We start from the raw sequence: 19,724 nt of genomic DNA, 5'->3' as shown, positions 1-19,724 counted from the left end.
TTCCCTAAGTCCTAAATGAAACCTGATATACCAGCTTGAGAAGGGAGCTACTGAGCACATGTGGGGGAATTATATATCACTAAACACATCTCTATGTATGATATACATTTTGGAGCACTTCCCTTCTACGGTGTGCTTAAGGTACCGGTGTATCTCTCTCCTGACACCGGTGACTCCTTTCTAAAGTAGATCTTTAAACATGGACATTTCAAAGATGTTCTCAGATGGTTGAAAGAGCAGGTGCTAAGTGTGCCACTATACACTTCCCAAATCCAGTTTTGTAGACTGCGCCACGCTACGGCTTAATTCTGCTACTACATCCAGGACATAACTCTTGATATAGTTATGGTCTGCAGTCCAAGGTCAGTCTGACAGTCACAATCCAAGTACGGATCATGATGTAATAGCTGGCCACGGGTCTCCAGACCTGTGAATGAATGAAGCTGTTGAGTTTGGGTCAGGAGACCATCCAGACATCACGGTCCATACTAGGACCTTGAATGTTGGATGTGTGAAACTGGGCTAAGGAGATCACTTCTTTTGGCCTGTCTGTACTGATTCCCTGATGGCCTGGACACAGGTTCCTTCACATTGTGCCGCCTACCTGCCATTATGTCCCAAAAGTGCAGTATATGTAGCGATACTCTTTAATTCTGTTCTGCACATTCAGCAAGATAGGTCTTCCCTGGTTGTAATGCATTAAAGTGTCTTTAGTTCCAGGTTCATACATTCATTACGATCTATAAGTCGTCACTTATCTGATTTCCAGGGTCTCAGAGAAGACGAAGAAGGAAAGAAGGATCCTAACCTGAAAGCATTGCTGTGGAGACCAAATAGTGCCAAGGCGGACATTCCTCCAGGTATTTTGTTCCTCCACGTTATTATGTCACAGAATTTGAAATGTGTTTTCCCTCCATATTTTATCGTATATTGCTGATACAAGCACGTAGATTACTTCTATGTACTGTACAGATCACTTGTACAGATTCACATTTTCAGACTTCATTCACTCCTATTGGAAAAAAATCAAATGTACTAAATATACATATAAACTGTTCGATTCCGGACTTGAAGGCTTTGTCAGTAATCAGCACTGATTTTTCACTAGACTCATTTCCATTCATTGCAAGGTCACTTTAAAGGGGTTATTCAATTACAATTGTTTAAGGGTAAGTTCACACCAGGCGTTTTTCCAGCGTTGTTTTCTTTGTTTTTTCTTGCTGTGGTTTTGGTATGCTGGATTTGTCTTTTTTGCATTCTAATAAAGTTTAGTGCTGAAATAAAATTCCTATACAATAAAATTAGGTTTTGGCACAAAAACCGCAGCCAAACCTGATGCTTGCATTTTTTCTGTAGGTTTTTAGTGTTTTTTTTCACCACCCACTCATGTCAATGGGTGAAAAACACTGAAAGAAGTGACGTACTCCATTGTGAAAAAAACATGCAAAGCACAAAATACTGATGAAAAAAAAACAGTGTGTGTGCATGAGATTTCTCAGATCTCATAGGCTTTGCTGGTACTGTAAAACGTAGCTGAAAATTTGCCTAAAAAAAGCAGCAAAAATTGCAAAAACATCTAGTGTGAACTTCCCCTTATCTTCGCAGTGGTGACGTCACTGCTACAGCATAGGACCGCTGCAGCCAATCACTGGGCAGTCTTGTGCGCAGAGAAGTGGTTCTAGGCAGGAAGGTCAAGAGTCGAGCATGGCCCCGCCCATGTTGCACTTGCAGCCTCATTTACATAAAGATTTATTGTTCATTCTTTCAATCATGGAATATCCATTTGCAGACTGTGCACTTTTCTTTAATTCCCCTCCCTAGAAATGTAATTCATTTGATTGTCCTAAGACGCCTGATAGATTCCCTTTAAGGTTTTTATTTTCTGGAACCGTCTGAGTAATGAGTAATGCTACGATGCAGACATTTCTCACGGATTGATATAGTTACAGTATAAAAAATGTTTTACAGCTCAGCCATTTAAAGATTGGGGATTTACTAATGACAAGAAGGCGAAAAAAAAGAAACAAGAGAAAACGTCCATCAGTTCCTTTTACACCGAAAATGGGAAGGATATTGGTATGTGACCATCCCGTTTGTGAGCTAATAGTCCTCCTCACAAGGTTGTGAGCACACAGAATTTATGACTTTATTAGATAATAATAATAAAATGATAATAATGATAAAATGCTTTTCTTCATTGGACCCCATGTACAGTCATGGTCGAAAGTTTTGGCACCCTTGAAATTGTTCCAGAAAATGAAGTATTTCTCCAAGAAACTTATTGCAATTACACATTTTGTTCTACACTTGTTTATTTCCTTTGTGTGTATTGGAACAACACAGAAAAACAGAGAAAAAAGGTCAAATTGGACATAATTTCATGCCAAACCCCCAAAATGGGCCGGACAAAATTGTTGCCACCCTCACCTTAATATTTGGTTGCCTGTCCTTTAGAATAAATAACTGCAATCAATCGCTTCCTATAACCATCAACAAGCTTCTCACACCTCTCAGCTGGAATTTTTGACCACTCTTCTTTTACAAACTGCTCCTTGTCTCTCATATTTGAAGGCGCCTTCTCCAAACAGCAATTTTAAGATCTCTCCGCTAGTGTTCATTGAGATTTAGATCCGGACTCATTCCTGGCCTCTTCAGAACTCTCCAGCACCTTGTGTCCATCCATTTCTTGAAGTATGTTTGTGGTCATTATGCTGCTCGAAGACCCATGACCTAGGATTCAAACTCATCTTTCCGACACTGGCCACTACATTGCCACCAAAAATCATTTGGTAATCTTCAGATTTCATGATGCTTTGCACACAATCAAGGCACCCAGTGCCAGAGGCAGCAAAACAACTCCGAAACATCTTTGAACCTCCACCATATTTGAGTGTAGGTACTGTGTTCTTTTCTTTGTAGGTCTCGTTCCATTTTTGGTAAATAGTAGAATGATGTGCTTTACCGAAAAGCTCTATCTTGGTCTCATCTGTCCATAAGACACTTTCCCAGAAGGATTTTGGCTTATTCACGTACTGAGTCAGCAGTGGGGTCCTCCTGGGGTCTCCTGCCATAGCGTTTCATTTCATTCAAATGTTGACAGGTAGCTCTCACTGACACTGATGCACCCCGAGCCTGCAAGACAGCTGGAATTTCTTTGGAACTTGATTGGGGCTGCTTGTTGCCCTCAAGACTTTCCTGCATTGCAACCTTTCTTCAATGTTTCTCTGCTGTCCACGTCCAGGGAGATTACCTACAGTGCCATGGGTTGTAAACATCTTGATAATGTTGCGCACCGTGGATAAAGGAACATCAGGATCTCTGGAGATGGACTTGTAACCTTGAGATTGTTGATATTGTTCAGCAATTTTGGTTCTCAAGTCCTCAGACAGTTCTCTTCTCTTCCTTCTGTTCTCCGAGCTTAGTGTGGCCCACACAAACACACAATGCAAAGATTCAGTCAACGTCTCCCTTTTATCTCATTTCATGTGTGATTTTCATATTGCCCACACCTGTTACTTGCCACAGGTAAGTTTGAGTTAGCATCACATGCTTCAAACACAGTTGTTTGCCCACAGTTTTGGAAAGATGCCAACAATTTTGTCCGACCCATTTTTGGGGTTTTGTGTGAAATGATGTCCAATTTGCCCCTTTTTCCTCTACTTTCTGGGAGAAATATTTAATTTTCTGGAACAACTTCAAGGGTACCAACACTTTATGTGTATGTTTGTATGTGTATATAATATATATTTTTTTTTTTACATATTTCTTTCACGCTCATTACTTGGCCTATTCTAGAGTCATGCTTCCTGTTCTTTCCGGAAATTCAGATGCACATTAGCAGCAACAGACTGACCCACACCCTATCTTTTTTATTGAAGCATTTAATGTGCATGTGAAAAACTCATTGAGATTGAGGAGGAGCTGTGGCATCACCTATTGTGAATGGTAGATTTTGTTTTATTAGCCGTGTGTTGCGCTGTTACCTGTCACTGTAATCCTGCCTGTGATGATAATGAGACTTCCGAAAAGTCTTCTGCGCAGAACAGGAAGTAGGAGTCTGATATAGCCCCAGTGGCCAGTTTGAAAATTGCAGGATTTCTACTTTCTTTTCTTTTTTTAATGCAGATTGTGATATGAAAAAAAAAAAAAATTCCAAAAATTGTACAAAATATATAGCTTGATTTAAACAATAGGAATACATTCTTTTTAAAGTCCATTGTGAAATGCAGCAAATACAAAGCATTTGGTTTGTGCCATTTTTCTGGAGTTTCAGCAGCACTGAGCACATGAGTTTTGCTGAAGGACTTGGAAAAAGCCATGAAAAAAAAACGGGGCATTAAAATCAAACCACTAATTTGAATTGCTGTGATGTTTAAAAACCCTCAACTAATTTTTATTTTAAGGAGCCTTAGACCTTTTAGTTCCGCCTTCCTCCCATTTACATTTAATTTTTAATTATTGTCCTATTAAGGTGTTTGTACAAATGGATTTTCTCAATTTTTTTTTAAGCCTCAAGGTATGTGCACACATATTTTGGAGCTCTGTGGATTTTTCCGCAGCGGATTTGTGAAATCCGCAGGTAAAAGGCACTGCGTTTTACCTGCGGATTTCTTACGGAATTACTGCGGATTTATTGCGGAATTAGTGTGAATTCCACTGCGGTTTTACACCTGCGGATTCCTATTGAGGAGCAGGTGTAAACCGCAGCGGAATCCGCACAAAGAATTGACATGCTGTGGAATATAAACGCAGAAAAGACACTTTCTATTCACTTCAATGTTAATCCTCTTTACTGTTCATTTTTTTTAGCATTTATTTTCCTTCTCAAGTTTTAAAAAACACCTGATGGGGAAAATAAGAGTTTGCATTTCACTCCTTTGAATCAGATTCTGATGGAAACTAGCCATTGTCAAATCAAATGCCTGCAAAATAAAACACTAAAGGAAAAAAAAATCCAAAAACTTTTTAAAAACTCGTCGAAAACTCCATCAAAAAAATAACTCTTCCAAAAAGGAGCCTTTCCTGAAGTGGTTTCCACTTATTTTTGAAAGTCTCAAAAAACAAACAAAAAAACCCTCCATCTGCACATAGCTTAATATATTGTCTTAGGCCGGGGTCACACATGCGTGTTTTACGGACGTAAGAGCGCAGAAACTACGTCCGTAAAACTCGCATTACATACGGCACAATTATTCTCAATGGGGCTGCTCCTATCAGCCGTATATTACGGATCCGTAATATACGGCTTTCTACGGCCGTACAAAATTGCAGCATGCTGCGTTTGTCAGCGTATTGCGCAAAAAAATCGCCAATGAAAGTCTATGGGGGCGAGAAAATTACGGATTACACACGGACCAGCAGTGTGACTTGCGAGAAATACGCAGCGCTGTTAGTGAAAAGTCGGTAATTCAATTGCCGGCTTCTCATTTCTCCTGCACAAACCCGACAGGATATGAGACATGGTTTACATACAGTAAACCATCTCATATCCTCTCTTTTTTTGCATATTCCACACTACTAATGTTAGTAGTGTGTATGTGCAAAATTTCAGCGCTGTAGCTGCTAAAATAAAGGGTTAAATGGCGGAAAAATTTGGTGTGGGCTCCCGCGCAATTTTCTCCGCCAGAGTGGTAAAGCCAGTGACTGAGGGAAGATATTAATAGCCAGGAGAGGGTCCATGGTTATTGGCCCCCCTGGCTACAAACATCTGCCCCCAGCCACCCCAGAAAAGGCACATCTGGAAGATGCGCCTATTCTGGAACTTGGCCACTCTCTTCCCACTCCCTGTAGCGGTGGGATATGGGGTAATGAAGGGTTAATGCCACCTTGCTATTGTAAGGTGACATTAAGCCAGATTAATAATGGAGAGGTGTCAATTATGACACCTATCCATTATTAATCCAATTGTATGAAAGGGTTAAAAAACACACACACACGATTTAAAAGTATTTTAATGAAATAAACACAGCGGTTGTTTTAATAATTTATTGCTCTCTCAATCCATCAGCAACACCCTCGCTTGGCAAAATAATAAACGCACAAGATACATACCTTCTGATGTCCTATCACGTCCAACGAGGTAATCCATCTGAAGGGGTTAACTAATATTACAGGCAGAGCTGCGATAAACCACTCGCTCGTGCCTGTAATCCCCGGGTGCTGAAAGGAAAGCAGTGATCTATACTTACATTCAGTCGCGGTGATGCGCCCCTGCTGGATGTTCTCATGAACTGCAGCCTGGGAACTTTTTCCCACGCTCCAGGTCATATGAGGACATCCACCAGGGGGCGCATCACCACGACTGAAGGAAATGTAGGTCAATGACCTACATTACCTTCATTCCCCGGAGTTTACAGGCACGAGCACAGCTGCATTTGCAGGGCTCCTGCCTGTAAAATATTTTAACCCCTTCAGATGGATTACCTCGTGGGACGTGACGGTTCAGGTGAGGGTATGTATCTTGTGCGTCTATTATTTTGCCAAGCGAGGGCCTGCAAATGGATTGAGAGAGCAATAAATTATTAAAGCAACCGCTGTGTTTATTTCATTAAAATACTTTTAAATCATGTGTGTGTTTTTTAACCTTTACATACAATTGGATTAATAATGGATAGGTGATATAATTGACGCCTCTCCATTATTAATCTGGCTTAATGTCACCTTACAATAGCAAGGTGGCATTAACCCTTCATTACCCCATATCCCACCGCTACAGGGAGTGGGAAGAGAGTGGCCAAGTGCCAGAATAGGCGCATCTTCCAGATGTGCCTTTTCTGGGGTGGCTGGGGGCAGATGTTTGTAGCCACGGGGGGGCCAATAACCATGGACCCTCTCCTGGCTATTAATATCTGCCCTCAGTCACTGGCTTTACCATTCTGGCGGAGAAAATTGCCCGGGAGCCCACGCCAATTTTTTCCGCCATTTAACCCTTTATTTTAGCAGCTACAGCGCTGAAATTTTGCACATACACACTACTAACATTAGTAGTGTGGAATATGCAAAAAAAAGGGGATATAAGATGGTTTACTGTATGTAAACCATGTCTCATATCCTGTCGGGTTTGTGCAGGAGAAATGAAAAGCCGGCAATTGAATTACCGACTTTTCACAGATATCGCGCTGAATGAAATCTAAATACAGAATATATATATATATGTGTCTCAATGACATATATATATATATATATATATATATATACTAGCTGTACTACCCGGCTTCGCCCGGGTTAATGACTGCTGTTAGCAAAATAGAATGTGTTAACAAAAATTTATTCTGCACACAAAAACCACAAAACAAATAGATAGAAATGTAATTATTAAAAGGCAAAAACTAAGCAAATAGAAGCATTTCACAACATATATTAGCTTTGTTATACTGAGAATGTCTTTGTTGCCTATATTAACCAATCAGAGCTCAGGTTAATTAACTGTAGCAAAATAGAAGCTGAGCTGTGATTGGTTGCTATTGGCAGCCTGATAAATCCCCAGCCAACAGGAAGCCCTCCCCCCTGGCAGTATATATTAGCTCACACATACACATAATAGACAGGTCATGTGACTGACAGCTGCCGTATTTCCTATATGGTACATTTGTTGCTCTTGTAGTTTGCTTATTAATCAGATTTTTATTTTTGAAGGACAATACCAGACTTGTGTGTGTTTTAGGGCGAGTTTTATGTGTCAAGTTGTGTGTGTTGAGTTGCGTGTGGCGACATGCATGTAGCGACTTTTGTGAGATGAGTTTTGTGTGGCGACATGCGTGTAGCAACATTTTGTGTGTTGAGTTGCATGTGACAGGTTAGTGTAGCAAGTTGTGTGCAGCAAGATTTGTGCATGGCGAGTTTTGCGCGTGGCGAGTTTTATGTGTGGTGCATTTTGAGTATGTGCAAGTTTTGTGTGAGGCAACTTTTGCATGTGGTGCAACTTTTGTACATGTGGCAATTTTTCTGTGTGTGCAAGTTTTGCATGAGGTGAGTTTTCCATGAGGTGAGTTTTGCACGTGTGGCGAGTTTTGCGTGAGCCTAGTTTTGCATATGGCGAGTTTTGCATGTAGCGAGTTTTGAGTGGTGACTTTTGTGTTTCGACTTTTATGTGGCGAGGTTGGTGTGTGTGTGTGGTGAAATGTGTGCTGAGGGTGGTATATGTGTTCAAGCACGTGGTAGTGTGTGGCGCATTTTGTGTTTGTGTTCATATCCCCGTGTGTGGTGAGTATCCCATGTCGGGGCCCCACCTTAGCAACTGTACGGTATATACTCTTTGTCGCCATCGCTCTCATTCTTTAAGTCCTCATTGTTCACATCTGGCAGCTGTCAATTTTCCTCCAACACTTTTCCCTTCACTTTTTCCCCATTATGTAGATAGGAGCAAAATTGTTTGGTGAATTGGAACGCGCGGGGTTAAAATTTCACCTCACAACATAGCCTATGACGCTCTCGGGGTCCAGACGTGTGACTGTGCAAAATTTTGTGGCTGTAGCTGCGACGGTACAGATGCCAATCCCGGACATACACACATACATACATACACACATTCAGCTTTATATATTAGATATACCTGTATGTAATCTCCTGTATATAGTATATACCTGTGTGTCATCTCACCTATATATAGTATATATCTGTGTGTCATCTCCTGTATATAGTATATACCTGTATGTCATCTCCTCCTATACATAGCATATACCTGTGTCATCTCCTCCTGTATATACTATATACCTGTAGGTAATCTGCTCCTGTATATAGTATATACCTGTGTGTCATCTCCTCCTGTATATAGTATATACCTGTATGTCATCTCCTCCTGTATGTAGTATGTACCTGTATGTCATCTCCTCCTCTATATAGTATATACCTGTGTGTCATCTCTCCTGTATATAGTATATATCTGTGTGTCATCTCCTCCTGTATATAGTATATACCTGTGTGTCATCTCCCCTGTAAATAGTATATACCTGTGTGTCATCTCCTGTATATAGTATATAGCTGTATGCCATCTCCTCCTGTATTAGCCCTCGTTCACACGTTATTTGGTCAGTATTTTTACCTCAGTATTTGTAAGCTAAAATGGCAGCCTGATAAATCCCCAGCCAACAGTAAGCCCACCCCCTGGCAGTATATATTAGCTCACACATACACATAATAGACTGGTCATGTGACTGACAGCTGCCGGATTCCTATATGGTACATTTGTTGCTCTTGTAGTTTGTCTGCTTATTAATCAGATTTTTATTTTTGAAGGATACCAGACTTGTGTGTGTTTTAGGGCGAGTTTCGTGTGTCAAGTTGTGTGTGTTGAGTTGCGTGTGGCGACATGCATGTAGGGACTTTTGTGAGATGAGTTTTGTGTGGCGACATGCGTGTAGCAACTTTTTGTGTGTCGAGTTGCATGTGACAGGTTAGTGTAGCAAGTTGTGTGCAGCAAGTTTTGCGCATGGCGAGTTTTGCGCGTGGCGAGTTTTATGTGTGGTGCCTTTTGAGTATGTGCAAGTTTTGTGTGAGGCAACTTTTGCATGTGTTGCAACTTTTGTGCATGTGGCAATTTTTCTGCGTGTGGCAATTTTTCTGCGTGTGCAAGTTTTGCGTGTGGCGAGTTTTGCACGTGTGGCGAGTTTTGCATGTGGAGAGTTTTGCGCGTGGCGAGTTTTGAGCGGCGACTTTTGTGTTTCTACTTTTATGTGGCGAGGTTGGTGTATGTGTGGTGAAATGTGCACTGAGGGTGGTATATGTGTTCGAGCACGTGGTAGTGTGTGGCGCATTTTGTGTGTGTGTTCATATCCCCGTGGTGGTGTGATTATCCCATGTTGGGGCCCCACCTTAGCAACTGTACAGTATATACTCTTTGGTGCCATCGCTGTCATTCTTTAAGTCCCCCTTGTTCACATCTGGCAGCTGTTAATTTGCCTCCAACACTTTTCCTTTCATTTTTTCCCCATTATGTAGATAGGGGCAAAATTGTTTGGTGACTTGGAAAGCGCGGGGTTAAAATTTCACCTCACAATATAGCTTTGACGCTCTCAGGGTCCAGACGTGTGACTGTGCAAAATTTTGTGCCTGTAGCTGCGACGCCTCCAACACTTTTCCTTTCACTTTTTCCCCATTATGTAGATAGGGGCAAAATTGTTTGGTGAATTGGAAAGCGCGGGGTTAAAATTTCACCTCACAACATAGCCTATGACGCTCTCGGGGTCCAGACGTGTGACTGTGCAAAATTTTGTGGCTGTAGCTGCTACGGTTCAGATGCCAATCCCGGACATACATACATACACACACACACACATTCAGCTTTATATATTAGATATATATATATGCTGTATATATGTTTTAATGAACATTTGAGCACATAAATCCATTAGATGTCGGTTTTGCAAGCCTGCGCGAAAATCTCGCAGTACGGATGCCATACGGATTACATACGGAGGATGCCATGCGCAAAATACGCTGACACACCCTGACTACGGATCAATATTTTGGGAACATTTCTCCATATTACGGCCGTAGTACGGACGTATAATACGTGGCGTATTGTCTTACGCCAAGTGTGACCCCAGCCTTATAGTCTATATATTCTTCACATATCGATTCTTTTTATTTCACCTGATTTTTGTATAGTGGAAATTTCTAAATCTGTTTTAGGTAACTTAATTTGACAGAATATTATGTTATTTATTTTATCACAACAGGGGTGGTGTATAAAGATTATCCGAAGACCAAAACTGTGAGGAAGTCTGTCCCTTTTATTGTGTTGCCTAAAGAAGAAGAAGTCTGCTCTACAAAATCAGTAAGTGGCGTCCCCCTGTTTTTTGATAATCAGCAAAGGTAAAGCAGGCAGCTGTGAGCTGACATTATCAGGCTGTGAAGGTTTATGGATATTGGGCCATTCCCAGCCTAAAAATTCAAGTCCCAGAATTGGAGCATCACATTAGAAGTGCCGATTTTGGTGCTTTGCCTCTCTCTTCCCAATTGCCCTGGTTCGGTGGCAATCGGGTAACGGTAGTCTGGGTTTATGTTACCTGTGATTTGTTAAAAATCACAGCTGCCATCGAGCCCTGGGGTTAGTAATGGGGAGGTGTCTATCAGATAATATAAGCCCCTAGCTGTCTTCTTTACCTTTGCTGGTTATCAATAAATAGGGGGGACTCCACATCATTTTTTGAATTTATTTATCAGCTTAATACAAGTACAGTACTCTACACACTCAAAGCACTTATATCTCACAGATATATGTCTACCCCTTATCTTCTATCTATCTAACTATCTATCTATAGTCTATCTATGGGCACACAGGAATTGGTCAGGCTCCTCTGCACATTTTTTATATATTGCTCCAATAAAGATTGTTTAATTTTTATTACTTGGGCTTCACTGCTTCCCTTTTTTTTTATAAGTGCATCTTACTGAGCAACACTACAAGAGAATCCAAAAAAGGAAAGCAGTGAAGCCCAAGTAATAAAAATTAAACAATCTATATTGGAGGAATATGTAAAGCATGATGATAAAAAAAGGGCAAAAAATGTGCAGAGGAGCCTGTGCAGTGACAATCACCACGTAAACATATGTTAGGTATCAACAAGTAATCTTGACAAATAGATAGAAAAAATAATAGTCCCAAAAAGAGGTTTTAAAAAATTGCAAATGGATATTAGTGACCCCTAGTGGTCAATCAGAATTATAGTAGTTAAACATCAACTTTGTAAAACTGAATCAATGGTGGAAACCATGAAAGTCTTAGTGCAGTTCAATATAATAAAGGAACTAAGAAATATATATCATAAAGTAACAAACAAAGATATATAAAATAAAGTGCTATTGCATTAGAATAACAGGGCATATAAATGTATTCCACATATAATAAGACTACTAGTTTAGGATAGGAGTATATGCCTCTGTTGCAAGTATGAGCAATAAGATTGTTATCCATGAGGTTGCTACTTCATATAAACACACCAGAAAGAATCAGAGACACAATCACATACAGTACAAGTACTACCTTACTGGGACTGGTGCACAGGACAGGGAACCATTGGCTGGGGACACTTTAGGATGGTACACACGCTGTCCCTTTCAGGGATAGGGAGAGCACGCTCGCACGCCCTAAGCATAGCACGAGCAGTGTGTAGACGCCGGGCAACAGGGGAAGGAGGAGGAGGTGCGGGACGTGCGTCGCGGCAGTGAGTTAGTTGGCGTTCCTGCCGGGGGAGGGAGAAAACGTGCAGGGATGCCAACACTGCACCTCATATCTATTATCTGTCTAGATCTTTGCAGATCTAACACCTAAACATCTGTAATTTAAATTCTGCATTGTATTCCGGTACGTGTTACACGGATGGCATGGAAATGTCACACCTTATGTCATCCGTATGCACGTATGCAGGACGCATTCACATCCCTGCTGCCAGAAAAAATGGACATGTGTACGTGTGGGTACGTAGACACCATAGATTATAATGGGTCTACGTGTGCAAGTGTCTCCGTATGAGTGAAAACTGTCACCACACGTACCGGAGACACTGTCTTGTGAAGGGGGCCTTAGATTAGTGCACAGTACCAGCATAATATGATTTTGTGAAGAGGTAAACAACTGCTTATCAAGGAAACAGGATCATACTTTTTGATAATTTTTCATGTTGGATTTTTCTGCAACCAAAAAGCTGAATAGGTCAAATTCTCAGTGCTGATGTCGCGAACAAGATGGTTAAGTCCAGCGTACGACACAACATATACAAACAACGGGATGGAATGGAGTGAGGAAGCCCTAACTGTAGGGAATGAGGGATGAGGCACCTCCTGAACTTCAACCTGTGCCTGTGCCTAAACTCCTCTAACACCCTAAGTGGGTCCTTCCCCCCGCCTCTTTCCTGTGCCTAGTTCCTGATTGTCACCTCACTATTCCCTGGCTAGTGCACTGGCCGGCAAGGACGCTAGCCTCACCACTGCAGATGGTGAAAACACAGGGAGAGGGAAAACAACAAGACAGACAGAAAAGGTGAAATAGTACTTAACACTGTCCCTGATGTAAGGCACCAGGACCACGAACTCCACTAAAACAGTAGATTCACCTCTGAAGCCAGAGATCTCTTTATTCCAGGCTGGTCATCATAGATTACTCTATAACCGATAGTCAGCTGATGCGTCATGTGACTATTTAAAGTATGGTGGGAGTGGTCACCACCTATGTCAGCTGACTAGCAACAAAGCAGCTGCCAGCAAGAAAGCTGACATTAACCCTTGCTGGCCCGAAAGGAAAAAAGCTACATTTAAACTATAGCGGAACCAGAGCTGCCACGAATAGGGGGGTAGCTTACAGTCTGTAAATCATTATAGAAAATGTTTGGAGCTTTTAGGATGGAACACTGGCCCTATAAAAAAAGAAGAATACAAAATAAATTCTGAGAAGACACAACGCTTTAATAGGTTTGATTTATCAACTTTATCCAGTTTTGTTTTGTTTTTACACATTTTATAATTAAGAATATTGTGTTGTTATGATGTGTTTTTGTCTTATTTTCTCGACAAGTGGCTGAAAAGGTTTGGTTTAAAGAAGCTGAAGTTGGAGCTAACCCGGCTGGTGTTTGGCCCGGACTGCACTCATCAGAAACAGCTGGTGCCGGCATTACATAAGAAAGTTTCTGCAAAATACTGCACTATATTCCCAAGTGTGGAGACCAATGTAAGGCAGCTCTCTTCTTCCAGATCATACCCCATACTTATAGAATATTATTTAATATTTGGAATAATAAAAGGGTTTTTGTAATGTCAGAAATTTTTCTATGTTATCAAACCATTAGGATATGTTCTCACTAAGGTTTTTTTTCTAAGATTTTTCAGTCTACATTTTTTTTAATCATATACCGCTGGCCTAAATTTCCATTACTTCTTTCAGAAGCCACTCTTCTTATGGATGATGCTTCCTGCATTACTGATAAGACTAAAGGAATCTGTCACTTGTTTATCTGCCCTTTATGGAAAAAGAGTATAATTGATATTTTATAATAGAATAAATGCAAATGTTCATTTAAAACTACTGTGTCCACTCATAAGATCAAAAGTATATTTATGCCGGTTCCTATAGTAGATAATTATATGCTACTTATTATCTTAGAATTAGCGCTTTGGCTGCTTCTTAGCTCATTTCTATTAGATTAGACCTTTGATGAGTGACAGTGTCTGCAGGGACCCACAGGTAGTCTGAGACACACCCCCTGTCTCCTCATTGGCTCAGGTTGCTGCTCTCTCCCTCCCACTGCAGCTCTGCCTCCTCTGATTGGTTGTTGTGTTTAAGCCCAAGCTTTTCACAGCGGTGACCAGGATTCAATGGCTACTGATTTCCATTACATGAATGGCAGAAAGATTGAAGAATACTAAACCGACTGTAATGCCTTACCTGATAAGGTGGAGCCATAAAATAACTGATCCAGATTTTGCAGATATTAAATCAATAGGGACAGGTCATGTAGCAGAGTTGATGTAGCAGAGCTGGTTCGTTGATGGAGCTGAATTTTTGCTTCTGGCTGATGTAGCAGAGCTGGATCGCTGATGGAGCAGAGTTTTACTTCTGGCTGATGTAACAGAACTGGTTCGCTAAAGGAGCAAAGTTGTTGTTTCTGGCTGATGTAGTAGAGCTGGATCGCTGATGGAGCAGAGTTTTACTTCTGGCTGATGTAACAGAACTGGTTCGCTGAAGGAGCAAAGTTGTTGTTTCTGGCTGATGTAGTAGAGCTGGATCGCTGATGGAGCAGAGTTGTTACTTCTGGCTGATGTAACAGAGCTGGGTTGCTGATGGAGCAGAGTTTTTGCTTCTGGCTGATGTAGCAGAGCTGGGTTGCTGATGGAGCAGAGTTGTTGTTTCTGGCTGATCTAGCAGAGCTGGTTCAATGATGGAGCAAAGTTGCTTTTGGCTGATGTGGCAGAGCTGGATTGCTGATGGAGCACAGTTGATGCTTCTGGCTGAGGTAGCAGAGCTGAAATGCTGATGGAGCCGAGTTTTACTTCTGGCTGATGTAGCAGAGCTGGAATTCTGATGGAGCAGAGTTTTACTTCTGGCTGATGTAACAGAACTGGTTCGCTAAAGGAGCAGAGTTGTTACTTCTGGCTGATGTAGCAGAGCTGGATCGCTGATGGAGCAGAGTTGTTACTTCTGGCTGATGTAGCAGAGCTGGATCGCTGATGGAGCAGAGTTGTTACTTCTGGCTGATGTAACAGAGCTGGGTCGCTGATGGAGCAGAGTTTTTGCTTCTGGCTGATGTAGCAGAGCTGGGTTGCTGATGGAGCAGAGTTGTTGTTTCTGGCTGATCTAGCAGAGCTGGTTCAATGATGGAGCAGAGTTGCTTTTGGCTGATGTGGCAGAGCTGGATTGCTGATGGAGCACAGTTGATGCTTCTGGCTGAGGTAGCAGAGCTGAAATGCTGATGGAGCCGAGTTTTACTTCTGGCTGATGTAGCAGAGCTGGAATTCTGATGGAGCAGAGTTTTACTTCTGGCTGATGTAACAGAACTGGTTCGCTGAAGGAGCAGAGTTGTTACTTCTGGCTGATGTAGCAGAGCTGGGTCGCTGATGGAGCAGAGTTGTTACTTCTGGCTGATGTAACAGAGCTGGGTCGCTGATGGAGCAGAGTTGTTACTTCTGGCTGATGTAACAGAGCTGGGTCGCTGATGGAGCAGAGTTGTTACTTCTGGCTGATGTAGCAGAGCTGGATCGCTGATGGAGCAGAGTTGTTACTTCTGGCTGATGTAGCAGAGCTGGATCGCTGATGGGGCAGAGTTGTTACTTCTGGCTGATGTAACAGAGCTGGGTCGCTGATGGAGCAGAGTTGTTACTTCTGGCTGATGTAACAGAGCTGGGTCGCTGATGGAGCAGAGTTTTTGCTTCTGGCTGATGTAGCAGAGCTGGGTTGCTGATGGAGCAGAGTTGTTGTTTCTGGCTGATCTAGCAGAGCTGGTTCAATGATGGAGCAGAGTTGCTTTTGGCTGATGTGGCAGAGCTGGATTGCTGATGGAGCACAGTTGATGCTTCTGGCTGAGGTAGCAGAGCTGAAATGCTGATGGAGCCGAGTTTTACTTCTGGCTGATGTAGCAGAGCTGGAATTCTGATGGAGCAGAGTTTTACTTCTGGCTGATGTAACAGAACTGGTTCGCTGAAGGAGCAGAGTTGTTACTTCTGGCTGATGTAGCAGAGCTGGATCGCTGATGGAGCAGAGTTGTTACTTCTGGCTGATGTAGCAGAGCTGGATCGCTGATGGAGCAGAGTTGTTACTTCTGGCTGATGTAACAGAGCTGGGTCGCTGATGGAGCAGAGTTGTTACTTCCGGCTGATGTAACAGAGCTGGGTCGCTGATGGAGCAGAGTTGTTACTTCTGGCTGATGTAGCAGAGCTGGATCGCTGATGGAGCAGAGTTGTTACTTCTGGCTGATGTAGCAGAGCTGGATCGCTGATGGAGCAGAGTTGTTACTTCTGGCTGATGTAACAGAGCTGGGTCGCTGATGGAGCAGAGTTGTTACTTCTGGCTGATGTAACAGAGCTGGGTCGCTGATGGAGCAGAGTTGTTACTTCTGGCTGATGTAACAGAGCTGGGTCGCTGATGGAGCAGAGTTGTTACTTCTGGCTGATGTAGCAGAGCTGGGTCGCTGATGGAGCAGAGTTGTTACTTCTGGCTGATGTAACAGAGCTGGGTCGCTGATGGAGCAGAGTTGTTACTTCTGGCTGATGTAGCAGAGCTGGATCGCTGATGGAGCAGAGTTGTTACTTCTGGCTGATGTAACAGAGCTGGGTCGCTGATGGAGCAGAGTTGTTACTTCTGGCTGATGTAGCAGAGCTGGATCGCTGATGGAGCAGAGTTGTTACTTCTGGCTGATGTAGCAGAGCTGGAGCGCTGATGGAGCAGAGTTGTTACTTCTGGCTGATGTAACAGAGCTGGGTCGCTGATGGAGCAGAGTTGTTACTTCTGGCTGATGTAACAGAGCTGGGTCGCTGATGGAGCAGAGTTGTTACTTCTGGCTGATGTAACAGAGCTGGGTCGCTGATGGAGCAGAGTTGTTACTTCTGGCTGATGTAGCAGAGCTGGGTCGCTGATGGAGCAGAGTTGTTACTTCTGGCTGATGTAACAGAGCCGGGTCGCTGATGGAGCAGAGTTGTTACTTCTGGCTGATGTAACAGAGCTGGGTCGCTGATGGAGCAGAGTTGTTACTTCTGGCTGATGTAGCAGAGCTGGGTCGCTGATGGAGCAGAGTTGTTACTTCTGGCTGATGTAACAGAGCTGGATCGCTGATGGAGCAGAGTTGTTACTTCTGGCTGATGTAGCAGAGCTGGGTCGCTGATGGAGCAGAGTTGTTACTTCTGGCTGATGTAACAGAGCTGGGTCGCTGATGGAGCAGAGTTGTTACTTCTGGCTGATGTAGCAGAGCTGGGTCGCTGATGGAGCAGAGTTGTTACTTCTGGCTGATGTAACAGAGCTGGGTCGCTGATGGAGCAGAGTTGTTACTTCTGGCTGATGTAGCAGAGCTGGGTCGCTGATGGAGCAGAGTTGTTACTTCTGGCTGATGTAACAGAGCTGGGTCGCTGATGGAGCAGTTGTTACTTCTGGCTGATGTAACAGAGCTGGGTCGCTGATGGAGCAGAGTTGTTACTTCTGGCTGATGTAGCAGAGCTGGATCGCTGATGGAGCAGAGTTGTTACTTCTGGCTGATGTAACAGAGCTGGATCGCTGATGGAGCAGAGTTGTTACTTCTGGCTGATGTAACAGAGCTGGATCGCTGATGGAGCAGAGTTTTTGCTTCTGGCTGATGTAACAGAGCTGGATCGCTGATGGAGCAGAGTTGTTACTTCTGGCTGATGTAGCAGAGCTGGATCGCTGATGGAGCAGAGTTGTTACTTCTGGCTGATGTAACAGAGCTGGGTCGCTGATGGAGCAGAGTTGTTACTTCTGGCTGATGTAGCAGAGCTGGATCGCTGATGGAGCAGATTTGTTACTTCTGGCTGATGTAACAAAGCTGGATCGCTGATGGAGCAGAGTTGTTACTTCTGGCTGATGTAACAGAGCTGGATCGCTGATGGAGCAGAGTTTTTGCTTCTGGCTGATGTAACAGAGCTGGATCGCTGATGGAGCAGAGTTGTTACTTCTGGCTGATGTAGCAGAGCTGGATCGCTGATGGAGCAGATTTGTTACTTCTGGCTGATGTAACAAAGCTGGATCGCTGATGGAGCAGAGTTGTTACTTCTGGCTGATGTAACAGAGCTGGATCGCTGATGGAGCAGAGTTTTTGCTTCTGGCTGATGTAACAGAGCTGGATCGCTGATGGAGCAGAGTTGTTACTTCTGGCTGATGTAGCAGAGCTGGATCGCTGATGGAGCAGAGTTTTTGCTTCTGGCTGATGTAGCAGAGCTGGGATGCTGATGGAGCAGAGTTATTGCAGCTGACTAATGTACCAGTGGTGAATTACTGAAGCAGCAGACCTACCGTGAGGTTGATGCAGCATTGCTGGCACAATGTAGTGGCGGGACGCCATGTGAATAATCCTGCGGCCCCCACTGCCTGATCTTCGTGGATGGCCATGGCTGTGTGTCGGGTTGCTGTAGAAGCCTAAGTAAGGGGAAGTCTGAATCGTATGAGCCTTGTTTATGCAGTATACAGTCTTTATAAGTCCATACAAAGTATGTGAATGCATAAAATTAGGATTCTTTTTTTACAGGGAGTTGTGAAGCATCTTCAGTTTCAACCCAAGGAGTTGGAAGAATACATCGAACAGCTAGAAAAAACTTTAAAGCGCTACATCCAGCGGCTTCAGTGGCTTCTTTCGGGTAACCACCGTATTTCTCTTCCTCAGACATGACGTATAAGTGGATGAGGTTTTCAAAATCTAAACATGTAGAAGAAAAAATGAATACAAATATCCGAGCATGCTGCATATGTGTAAAAACCAAGGCAGGCTCATAAAATGCCTTCTAAATACGTGTGCTCCTCGACATTGCAGGGAGCCGCCGACTGTTCGGCACTATATCCGAGGACAAGGTCTGTCTACTTATTGATGCTTCCAGCTCTATGGCTCCATTTCTGGCCGAACTGCAGAAGGGGTTAATATCGCTGCTCTGGGATCAACTACTGCCAAGAAATATTTGGTAAGTGAAGATTGATTTTTTTTTTTTTTTAAATAAAATTTACAGTCCCGTCCATCTTTAATTCTTGGCAGAAATGCTTGGTTTTTCACTCATTGACTTATAGTATCACTCTGGCGGTTTTTTTTCTATGTTCTATACCTATAGTTCGTGCTTATTATGTGCTAAGTGCATGAATTAACTCCTTCATTCACCATGATGGATATATGCGTCATGAAGTGGGTCGGGGTTTGTGGAGCAGGCTCAGAACTTGAGCCCGCTCTACCCAGGGCAGGTGCTGGCTGTGTTATACAGCAGGAATCTGTCACCTCGGGTGCTGGCTCTGTTCCAGCAGTGTCTGCACTGACTCTCCCGGGGATGGCGTTTCATCGTTGTACTAATTGTGTCACGCAATCCCTACGGCCAATGTCATACAATCCCCGGGAGAGGCAGCTGGAAAACGCCAACATCGGAGGTGAGTATAGGTGTTATTATGTAGTGGATAACCCCTTCAATCATTTTCTAGAGCTTCATCTAATTTAAGCGACTAGGACTGAGATGTAATATCAAGCACAAAAGTAGGGAGCTGACCAGTTTAAGAAGCGGTGTAAAGGATTGGCTGCAGCCCATCAGACCGGCTGCAG

General features: G+C 43.0%; 1 protein-coding gene across 1 annotated transcript in view; it reads left to right on the top strand.

The window, feature by feature from the left end:
• VWA3A (von Willebrand factor A domain containing 3A) overlaps positions 1–19,724 on the top strand; it is a 95,971-nt gene that overhangs the window by 40,400 nt on the left and 35,847 nt on the right. The window contains exons 25-30 of the mRNA XM_077275051.1: positions 770–860; positions 1,969–2,076; positions 10,677–10,774; positions 13,511–13,663; positions 18,678–18,786; positions 18,960–19,104. Of these exons, the coding sequence (XP_077131166.1) occupies positions 770–860; positions 1,969–2,076; positions 10,677–10,774; positions 13,511–13,663; positions 18,678–18,786; positions 18,960–19,104 (704 nt within the window). The remainder of the gene's footprint in view (positions 1–769; positions 861–1,968; positions 2,077–10,676; positions 10,775–13,510; positions 13,664–18,677; positions 18,787–18,959; positions 19,105–19,724) is intronic.

The sequence above is a fragment of the Ranitomeya variabilis genome, chromosome 7, assembly GCF_051348905.1.
Source record: "Ranitomeya variabilis isolate aRanVar5 chromosome 7, aRanVar5.hap1, whole genome shotgun sequence".
In the NCBI taxonomy this organism is placed as follows: Eukaryota; Metazoa; Chordata; class Amphibia; order Anura; family Dendrobatidae; genus Ranitomeya; species Ranitomeya variabilis.
This window is presented reverse-complemented; position numbering and strand designations above follow the sequence as displayed.